At 46.4% G+C, this 11,409-nt stretch overlaps 1 protein-coding gene across 1 annotated transcript; it reads left to right on the top strand.

Annotated features, from left to right (window-relative positions):
- Nucleotides 1–373: 373 nt before the first annotated feature.
- LOC139361095 (presequence protease, mitochondrial-like) lies at nt 374–4,245 on the top strand. The gene is made up of 6 exons (XM_071089569.1): nt 374–451; nt 1,279–1,385; nt 2,002–2,153; nt 2,864–2,978; nt 3,057–3,153; nt 4,154–4,245. Exons 2-6 carry the CDS (start codon nt 1,312–1,314, stop codon nt 4,163–4,165), a joined length of 450 nt encoding a protein of 149 aa, XP_070945670.1. The 5' UTR covers nt 374–451; nt 1,279–1,311; the 3' UTR covers nt 4,166–4,245.
- Nucleotides 4,246–11,409: the final 7,164 nt, after the last annotated feature.

Below are 11,409 nucleotides of genomic sequence, written 5' to 3'. Positions count from 1 at the left end.
CTTACGATAAGTCATGTTTCTTGTTTGAGAAATAGCTACCATGAACGCTATTATTATTAAAGCTCTATATTATTAGCAGACATCTCACAGTATTTGCTGATTTTAAATGCATTGATCATCTGATACAAAGTACGGTAAGCTTGGAAACAAGTAGTTTAACAGCGGTAGATGATGCAGGTCGTAGTGGGCCGCTTTATGCATGACTGTTGGATGGCAGGCTCCCTAGATTGGGCTGAGGAGACCCAAGGTCTCACCTCTGCCAGTGACTTGCTGTGTGCGCTTGGCCAGGTGACTCATGGCACCTGGACGGAGGGAGTGGCAAGTGGCGTGGTCATCACAGGGACGCGGTATGTGATTGCGGGAGAGGGCTGGGCCGGCTGGCCTGACTGGAAGAGAAGACAGTTTCTTTCATACCAAAGAGTATGGACACTTACCAGGAGGCTTGCCTAAGGTAGGAGAAGATCTTCCACCCTGCCCCAGGAGTGGGGAGTCTTTCATCTTTTTGGGGGGCATTTCTATCCTCCCAGCCCCTCCAGCTGTTCTGGAAGCCCCAGCTTTGTGCTTACAGCTATCACCGAGAATCTATCCCAAACTAGGAGAAGCAAAGACTGATCCTGGACCCTCTCCCCGCTGTCACCGGAGAGCCCACTCCAGCATTGCCCCTCCTGCAGGCCCGTGCTTTGTGCTATAGGAGATTATATGCACAGAAACAGGAGGCACACAGCCGATGTTGGAAGGGGTGCTGTGTTACTGAGGTGCAGTACACAAAAGCAAGAGGCACTCAGCAGGCGTTGGAAAGGGTGCAGTGTTACTTAGGTGCAGCACAGTACCGTGGGAAGGGCAGACACCAGGGCGAATCCTGGCTCTGATTCGGGCAGCTTGTTTCATCACCCTGAGCCTCAGTTTTTTCATCTGTAAATGAGGATGAGAATACCTCCGTCACAGGATTCTATGTGACATGATTAGAAAATGCCTAGCCAAAAAAGAATAAAAAATTAAAAAATTAAAAAATGGAAAATACCTAGCCAGTAATAAGCACTCAAAAATATACATATATACACACACATTCTCATCTGCCTTCTTTAGGTCTTCCTTTCCTTGTTTGTAGGATAAGGGACTTGGACAGGATGGTTCTGTTCTCTCCAGCTCTGAAATACTGGCTTCCCGGCATCATCTAATTTCAGGCAGAAAAGCCAGTTTTCTCAGTGTGTCGAAGATCACCATTTCACAGGCTATTTTGTCTACGTTTAACTGCTCGTGTTTTTCTGGTTAACTCAGGTGACATGTGTTCCCGAGCTGTTCCTGACGGCCATGAAGCTCAGCCACGATGACAGAGGAGCCAGGTATTTACACCTGGCCAGAGAAGACACGAATAATCTGTTCAGGTATGTCGTGCATTGTAAGAACATGGTCTTGAATGTTTTATTTAAATCAAGGATGTCCAATCTTTTGGCTTCCCTGTGCCACAACTGTCTTAGACCACACACTAAATACACTAACACTAAGGACAGTTGATGAGCTAAAAATAAATAAATAGAGGACCTCAATGTTTTAAGAAAGTGTAGGGATTGTGTTGGGATGCATTCCAAGCCATCCTGAGCATGCGGACTGCAGGCTGTGGGTTAGACAAGCTTGGTTAAAAGCACTGACTGTATGTTACGTGGTTTAAATATCATCTCACTAGTATTTTTATTGACAGAGCATCTTGAAAAATAAGGAAAAGCTTACATGGACTTACAATCTCATCAAAATACAATGTTATAGTCTGAATCAATGATTTACATTAGAGTTGGGAGACCCTGTGTTGGAGGATGGTGGTGTCAGAATGATAATTTCTAGTAGCCTGAGGTGATGATGCATCTGGGAACTGTGTCCGCAGCACTAAGATGAACGTTTTGTATTCTAGTCATTTTCCTTCCCTAGCGTTCTGTTCCTCCCCATCCCTGGGCTTCTGTTCCTTATTCCTCCCCCTTCCCTGCCGTGCCGTTCCTTCTTGCCTAGCGTGCAGTTCGGCACCACTCCCATGGACAGTACCGGTGTTCCTCACATTCTTGAGCATACCATCCTTTGTGGGTCTCGGAAATATCCGTGCAGAGACCCTTTCTTCAAAATGTTGAACCGGTCCCTCTCCACGTTCATGAACGCCTTCACAGGTAAGACCAGCATCCTGAACGGAAAACCATGTTTGGGTTTGCCAGGCACACCCACTGGAATTCAGTTAGTTTCTGAGAAGAGATGACAGGAGTGGGCAATTAATGTTCTAGAAAAAATTTTACCTCTCTCTACTTGAAGGACGTTAGAAATTTCATTCTTCAGGAAAGCCACATGGTAGCGAGATTATAAAAACCAGCATTTGAATAAAAGGTACGTGAACTTTTCCCAGAAAGGTTCAAAACAATTTTCTCTTGGGGATATCATTACAATGCCAGGCCTCCAGAGTTACCACTAACATTGATGTTTGACTTTTAGTAAGACTGACGCTAGTGAATAGGGTGACGATGAACAGTGCACTCTGTGAAGGAGTGACATCGAAGAGCAAGTTAAATCCATGGTCTTACAAAATGAGGTCATCTTTGTAGACGTGTGAAAGTCTCTGGAGACACTTGAGAGAGTTTAGATGTTCGCTGAAGAAAGACCTGGTGCCCGTCCAGTGCAGATCCTGAGATGGGATGGGAAAGCCGGCACTCAGGGTGATGAGCTGGGACAGCTGCTGAGGTTGGGGGCCAGAGCATGGAGCCACTGCCCCATCTCAAGAATAGCTACAACTTACTATCCTAGGACAAAGGGGAAATGAGGCTTGAGATTCAATAATTTTAGTAGAAATCTGTTAAATTTTACAATTTCGCTTTTCCTTTGTACCCAGCTAGCGATTATACTCTGGATCCATTTTCCACACAAAATCCCAAGGACTTTCAGAATCTCCTCTCAGTGTATTTGGATGCCACCTTTTTCCCAGGTTTACGTGAGCTGGATTTCTGGTATGTCATGAATGATTAACTAGTTGATACAGACTTTAGTATTTGAGTCACTGTCAGCTTATAATTATTTGTCCTCAGGCAGGAAGGATGGCGGCTGGAACATGAGAACTCCAGCGACCCCCAGATGCCCTTGGTCTTTAAAGGAGTCATCTTTAATGAGATGAAGGCAGGGTTTGTAAGTTTTCTTTTTTATGTTGTGTTCAGCTTACCTTACCCATGTACCGTACCATGATATAGACACATCTGAAAGATGGTTGATTTTTCTTCAATATTCTCATTATAGGTGACATGTTCTTGGATTAGCTGGGGTCAGTGCTGTGAGTAGAAGCCAGGGGTTAGCAGGGCCAGGCTGCTGTTCTTCCCAGCAGGTCTCAGACCATGTCTGATGACCGCGGCATATGATCTGCAGTGAGACAAAAGCTATTTTCATACCACTATCAACACATTGTCTTTTTCACTCATTCTTGCCCAAGTACATGGTGTACTTTCTAGAGGCTGCGTGGTGAGGTGTGTGACACACAGCAAGCTGGATACAGAGCAGATGGGGGAGTCCAGCTTCACCTCTGAGCCAGACACTACAGAGATTTGCAAAAAAGGCAACACAGCATCACTCTAAGTAGTCGGTTTTTTACTTTGTTATGAGAAGTATTTTTCAAACATATTTATATTAACATGTAATGATGGCTTACCTTAATGCATAAGTATTTTTAATACTTTAATTTTTTAATCAACTTTAATTTAGAATATAGAAAAATTATATAAACACACACAGGTACCTACACAGGCAAAAAAAGCCCACTTAATCAAAAGCTGTTTGGGTCCTCGTTAAAACCCATTTGTACCTAGTGTTCCATTATTGGAATCCTAAGCTTGTGGGAGTTATTTATATCTTACAGCTCAAGGTCATTGCAAAGTCTGATTTTTACAAAAAAACTTGCAACCTCAGGAATAAATGGGTTAATTTTTCAGAGTGTAAAGGAATCTTGAAACCATTTTGGATTAAGAGCTGCTGTCCTGGGCCAGTGTCTTCATGTCCCCTTGTGACTTTGACAACCTGCCTGTGCTGGTGTCCCTGAGGCTCATGGGTGGCCTGCTCTCTGATTTCCGTAGCCCCCCTCAGCTGGTGAACTATTTCTTACCTTTTCATTCTCAATTTGGTGGTCTTTTCTTCCAAGGAGTCTTCTTGAAACTCAAGTTGGGGTGACAGCTTCTCCCCACTTCCCTCGTGGCTGGAAGGCAGACCTGGTGATCCCTCCGATTTACAGCCGTCGGCTATGCGTTTGTTGCAACACACATCAAAAAGTCCATTTCTCAATCCTTGGGTCCTGTGTGTTGGTGATGAGTGATTGAATACAGTGTTAAACAATGCCTGCAGGGGTGTCTTTTGTTTGTTTGTTTGTTTTACCATTAGAAGAGTTTTATTTGCAAAGTATTACAGGCATATGCACCAGAATGTGATCAATTGGCTATATTGTAAGTAATGTAGCATGTGTGTGTTATTTTATATATACATATTCTTATTTATTTACTTCACATTTCAAGACAGACAATGAGAGGATATTCTCCCAGCACCTTCAAAACAGAGTTCTTCCCCACCACATGTACTCAGTGGTCTCTGGGGGTGACCCACTGTGCATCCTGGAGCTTACGTGGGAGCAGCTTAAGCAATTTCATGCCATTCACAATCACCCAAGCAATGCTAGGTAATATTTTGTTGGAAATTTTGATGGTGGATTGTGAAAAGTTGACTTGTTTGTGTTCTTACATTTTCATGACATGGCTTCTCTCACATTTAGCAATGCTTAAGAAATATCTAAGTGTAGGTAAGATTCTTGGCCTAAGTTTGCCTATCTTACTTGGACATTGATTTTGGACATTTACAATGATAGTCCTCAGTGGGCTCAGCATGGTGGTTACAAACACGGTGTTTAGAGAACCCCAGAGAAGGGTCCTGGCCCCCAGCTTCTTGCCTCACTTCCAGCTTTGTTGCATGGAGAGTGGGGGTGCATGGATGGTGCCCACTCCAACATAGGGTGTGTGAAGCTTCGAGCCTGTCCTTGGCACGGAGAAGTGCTCTTCCGATAGTGGATGCAGTCACAGAACCTTAATCACATCCTCACTTTCTGATACATCGCTTGTTTCTTATGTCACTAATATAAGGTCATTATCATAACAATATAGTTATATGTATTATATAAAATACTAATAATTTCCATATAAATGCTAATGTAAAAACATATTTCCAAGATTATTTTACGTAAAAAGAATTATGAAAACTTTCAAGCATACAGAAAAGTAGACTAGGATAATGAGCCCCTAAACACTTATCACATAATAGATATCCTTTTCCTTGTGAACGTTTTGGAAGTAAATTATGAATGTCATCATTTACCCCTAAGTATTTGAATTTGTGACCCTAAAACATGAGGATTCTTTCTTACATGAGCTAATGCCATTTTCAGTTTTAATAGAATAAACCATACTTTCTTAAAACTGCCTATTTCTTATTCCATATTCAAATTTTCTAGTTGGCCTCAAAGTGTTTGTGGCACAGGGTCCCACAGATCACAGCTGCTCAGCCCGGGTCTCTCCCGGGCACCCTCTCGGACGGCAGAGGAGTGTGCAGGCCGGGTTTCCTCCGGGCGCTCTCACTTTCCAGGTGTCCTGGCTGCTCCTGTGTGGTGTTGGGTGCCATGTTCCTGTGTTTCCTGAGAACTGGAACTTAGATCCAAAGACTTAGTTTGAGTCAGGCTGCGCCTTTTGAAGCAGAGTCCCTCGTGGGGAGCTCTGCATAGATGGCCACATCCTACCTTCATGTGAGGCCTGCTTGCCTCCACTGGGGGGTCTCACGCCAGCGGGGTGCATGCTGAGAGTCGGCCACTGTCTTGTGAAGATCTGCCTTCTCCCTTCAGCCACGGAGCAGCTGGTGCACTTGAGTTTCTGGTGTCCTGTGATAATGAGTTCCTCATCAACCTATTAATGGTTTTCATATTCATTGAGGATTATTGCCTGAATCATTTATTAGAGTTTGTGAAGTTTTCAAATTCTATAATTCTTCATTCGTTTGCTGGACTTCTTCAAAGAAGAGCTCCACATCAGCTGGGGCTGTCGGGTCATCTTGAAATATGGTTCTGTGGAAAAGGCAGGGGCGGCTGCTCTCCCTGGGAAGTCCAGTTTGAGGAGGAGTTAGGGTGGTGCAGGAACTACCTTTAATGATGACAGAAGAGGCTGTCTTTTTTTTTTTTTTTTTTAAAGACAGGGTCTGGTTCTGTCCCCAAGGCTGGAGTACAGTGGCATGGTCTTAGCTTACTACAGCCTCAGCCTCCTGAGCCACCTCAGCCTCCTGAGTAGCTGGGACTACAGGTGTGCACCGCCATGCCCAGCTAGTGCTTATATTTTTTTGTAGAGACAGAGTCTCACCATGGTGCCCAGGCTGGTCTCGATCTCCTGAGTTCAAACAATCTGCCCACCTTGACCTCCCAAAGTGCTAGGATTACAGGGGTAAGCCACTGCGCCCAACATGGAGAAGAGAGTTCTTTCTTTTCTTCTTCCCCCCCCCCCCAGTCTTTTGTTTTGTTTTTTAGTACCCCTGTGACCTCACAGAAATATTTCTGTATATGTACATATTTGAGACTATGTGATCAGATGGAATTTCGTTTTATGCCCACATTTGCCCCAGCTGTTGGCCCGTTTTGGTCTCACTTCTTTGGTTTCTACGCCCCCACTCCCACCTCCCTAAAGCATGCACAGCCAGGCCCTCCCTGCTCCAGAGGCTCAACTGTCTGTTTCCCAGGGAGCTCTGATTTCTGTGGCTAGTGGGGAAGCGCCTTTGGAGAATAGCATCTGGACACTAGGGGTGGTGATTGCTTCTGGATTCTCTCAACCCCGAGAGTATAAAGTTTGTTTCTAAATTCTAGAATGAGACATTTCTGAAGGTTCTTTAAGATACCAGTTCCCCAAACCTTAACCATAGCTCAGGCAACATAGTAAAGAAAAAGATAAATTCTGTCATTGTAACCTTTTTCCTCTGATTGAATAAATGTATTATCTTTATTAACATGTATAACCTTGAACTTGTTGCCAAAAGTTGAGTTTTGTGAAATTGTCAGTTGGATTACTCTATTACTGTACTAGGGTTATAAAGTATTTTAACAAATACCTCATTTGGTTTTTGTCACATCTCTAGATGAAGTTTAAAATGAAAGATCCATGTTTGGCTAGGTGTGGTGGCTCATGCTTGCAAATCCAAGCACTTTGGGAGGCCAAGATGGGAGGATTGCTTGAGGCCAGGAGTTTGAGACCAGCATGGGTAACAGTGAGAACCCATCTGTAAAACTTAAAAATTAGCCCACCGGGCATGGTAGCTCATGCCTGTAATTCCAGCACTTTGGGAGGCCGAGGTGGGGAGATCACCTGAGGTCAGGAGTTCAAGACCAGCCTAATCAACATGGTGAAACTCTCTCTCTACTAAAAATACAAAAATTAGCCAGGCATGGTGGCAGGCGCCTGCAGTCCCAGCTACTCAGGAGGCTGAGGCAGGAGAATGGCATGAACCCGGGAGGAGGGGCTTGCAGTGAGCGGAGATTGTGCCACCCGCACTCCAGCCTGGGTGACAGAGCAAGACACTGTCTCAAAAAAAAAAAAAAAAAAAAAAAAAAAAGCTGGACATGATACACAAGGTGACCCCAGGAGACTCCTGTGCAGAGTAAAAACGAACCGCAGCACTAAACTCAGTCCCTGAAATCCCTGCAGGATTCTCCCCACCTCCCACCCCTGGGTCCACCTGCACCCTCCCAGAAAGAACAGTGACATCACCCCACAGCAGGAGATCACCAGCGGTGGCCGCCGCACCCCGGGTGGCTGGGCCACTCCCAAGGTTTCACAGGTGGAGAGGGAACCTGGGAACGTGCATTTCTATCAATTTCCAGGGGACAGGGCACCACACTTAAAAATACACAACACTAGGTCCTGAAAGGACGTCTATTCACTTGCACGTTGGTGGGATGGAGCCCTACATTGTGAAGGGCTTTTCTTCACGTGTCGTCCTTGAGCTCAGGGGCTGGCAGCACTTGGTGGGACCTACTAGGGTGTCCCTTGCTGACTGCACACCCACAGCCAGAGCCCTCACCCGGATAATTCTCACAGGAAGCCCGCAGAGCTCCTGACACCTCGCTGGAGGGATGAGAAAGCTGAGGCTCTGAGGGGGATAAACTGATTACTGGAAGGTAACGACCTTAGTGAAGTGGTGAAGCTGCAGTGTAAACCCTAGACTTATTTCATTTTAACTTTCAAGACTTCCTGATTTCCTCTATTACAATGCCTGTGCCTTAGAGTCACCAATGGGAACTTGAAGGAAAATAATGCCTCCTGAGGCCAGATGCTCACTTCATTGCCTGGGGGTGGAGCCTGTGTGGTTCTAAGCCCTCCTTCTGAACTTCTGAATGGTGAGGACTGCAAATCAGCTGCCTCCTGCTGGGCCCTGCAGGGTGAAACCTGAGGAAGCCCCAGGAACATTCAGTGAGGGGTTAGGATGGAGGAGAACATGGTCGGATGAAAAGTAAGAAGGAAATGCACCAGCATTTACTGGTGGGCTCTGTCACCCACAGGACAGGGAGGAAGACATGCACACCTGCAGTACGGGCTTTCACAGCCTGGCAATGAGTGCTTTCAGCCTCACAGGTAAACGTCACCTGTTTCACCATCTCCTTAGGGCTGTCTAGGGCCCCAGCACACAGCTATTTGGGACAAAGGGCAGTTTCAGTGTCTTTCACTCCACACTCAAGCTACAGATTGTCCTTATAGCTCAGGTATCCTGGGGATAATCCAGCTCATTTCGTTTTGGTTTTGGGAGCCCAACCCCAGAACCAAATAACTTTCCTAAGGATTTCCAGGAGAAAACATCTTCCCACCAAAGAAGAACATTACCATTTGGAAAAACACCTCTTCGTCATTTGCAAAAACCCCAGTTTTCAGGGAAGTGATAATCTTGTCATGAGAACCAAAGATAAAGTTGGAGATGAGGGAGTGGTTACATAGGAAATACGTGGTCATTACTCTGACCAATTATTAAATCACTTTCTTCATATGACATACTTTTTAACAGCTTCTTACTAAACCACAGTGTGGGTAAGACAGTCACAAGACCGCTTCTTCCTTGAGTCAGAGTCATCCCCGGCCCACATTAGGGCCAGCAAGAATCACTTAGGTCACCCTTATTTCCTGGCTACTTGGAGGAGCTGGATTTCCCAGTTTACAAATCTCAGTTTCCTGGGATTCTGCTCTGATAAAATCTAAACTGTATTTAAAAAAAAAAAAAAAAAAGGAATAGGCTGGCCGCGATGGCTCATGCCTGTAATCCCAGGGCTTTGGGAGGCCAAGGCAGGCAGATCACGAGGTCAGGAGATTGAGACCATCCTGGCTAACAGGGTGAAACTCGTCTCTACTAAAAATACAAAGAAAATGGAGCCGGGCATGGTGGCATGCGCCTGTAGTCCCAGCTACTTGGGAGGCTTAGGCAAGAGAATCGCTTGAGCCCGGGAGGCGGAGCTTACAGTGAGCCGAGATTCCGTCACTGCACTCCAGCCTGGGTAACAGAGTGAGATTCCATCTCAAAAAAAAAAAAAAAAAAAAAGTAAGAATAGATGAACTCAAATGAAATAATCTTGTTCTATCCTTTTACCTCCTCCGTTGTCTGGAGTACTAAAGCTCCCTACCTCGCCCTCTCTCACAGCACTGAACTGCCTTTCTTGAATTTTCCCACACGCTGATCACTCACTTGTTAATTTCGATGCATACATTCTTTTTGAGAAATAAAGTCAGTTTGCCGACTGCTGCCACTGGTTTGTCAGAAAATGAGCTTGCACTGCGTTGATCTCCCTCCTGCTGCCAAAGCTCCTTCTAGGCGTCTCTCCTTTGACAATGTAGGGATTATGTAGGCATGGGGAGGGGGGATACCAAGGGGGGATTCTGTCAACGTGCTGTTCCCCCCTCCCTACCCCCGCCGGGTCAAGGTCATCGAGCCGGGGGCCTCTCTGACTATCTGGACCGTGCAGACCACCGTGTCTTCCGGTAGGGTCAGGGTAGGGCTTGAGATAAACCTGTAGTGCCCTTCACTCAACCACCGGCTCACTGTCCACCTCAGGTGCCCCAAGCGCCATCGCTGCCGGGCACTATGTGGATGCGTCGGTGACAAAATGGAAAGTCTCTGGTCCTGGCGGGAGCTTGTTCCAATCAGGAGAGACCCGAAAGCAAGAAACACAGTGAACAAATGCATGATGCCCAGGGGTGGATGGCCATAAGCACTCAGGAGAAAAATAACAAGTAGGGTGGGGGTGTTAAGAGGGTGGGGAGGGGAAGGGCTGCCATTGACAATCGGAGAGCCTGCCGACTTGCCTGAGAGTGACGTTTGGGGAAAGAAGGAAAGGGAAGAAGGTGAGGGAGGTTAGCTAAGTGGACATCTGGGAAAGAGCTCAGGCAGCAGAGGGGCTGGGGCGTGGGTGCGGTGGCAGCGTGCTGCATTGAAGGGTCCTCTGCGTGGCTGGGAGGGTGTCGGCCCTCCCCTGCACATCCCTCAGGGCCTTCGCAGAAACACCCACACGGGGACCTTCTACATACAGGCAGGACACGCCACCCATCGCCGTGACCACACTGTTCCTCAGAGGAGTCGCTGGCCACGTGCACCCCGTCCACATGGAGATGAACTTTAAGATTCTTTACACAATGGATTTCAAAGACTTAGTATGGAAAACGGTGTAAAATATTAATCAACACAATAACTGATTGTTATCAAAATAGTGGGCTGAATGCTGAATATAAAACAGTTTCTTTTTTTTTTTTTTTTTTTTACTTTTTTTTCTTTAGATAGGGTCTCACTCTGTTGCCCAGGCTGGAGTGAACCTGTGCAGTCACAGCTCACTGCAGCCTCCAACTCCTGGGCTCAGGCAATCCTCCCACCTCAGTCTCCCACGGGGCTGGGACTGTAGGTGTGCACCGCCACATCCGACTCATTGTTTTGTATTTTTGGTAGCGGCTGTGTCTCTCCATGTTGCCCAGGCTGGCCTCAAACTCCTGGGCTCAAGTGATCCACCTGCCTTGCGCTCCCGAAGTGCTGGGATTACAGGCGTGAGTCATGGCACCCAGTGTCCCCCTGTCCCGGCCCGCCTTTCTTTAATGTGGCAACTAGATCATTTAAAATTTCATATATAACACAGGCCACCCATGCAGGCCCCAATCCTGGGAGATGCTCCCGTTGGAGAAACCTCCAAGAAGCGGATCTGCTTGGATTTGCAAACGGCCCCTCTGGCCCCAGGGGGATCTGCTGTGCAGAGCTGCTCTGGAATCGGCTCTTCAATACTGCCCTTGAGTGTACTGTGCACCTCCTGATTTTCGACCAGCACAAAGCTCCTTATTAAACGCTGACAAAAATTCCTTC

The sequence above is a fragment of the Macaca nemestrina genome (assembly GCF_043159975.1).
Source record: "Macaca nemestrina isolate mMacNem1 chromosome 8 unlocalized genomic scaffold, mMacNem.hap1 SUPER_8_unloc_2, whole genome shotgun sequence".
Taxonomy (NCBI): Eukaryota; Metazoa; Chordata; class Mammalia; order Primates; family Cercopithecidae; genus Macaca; species Macaca nemestrina.
Note: the sequence above shows the minus strand (reverse complement) of the source record. Positions and strands in the feature narration are given on the sequence as shown.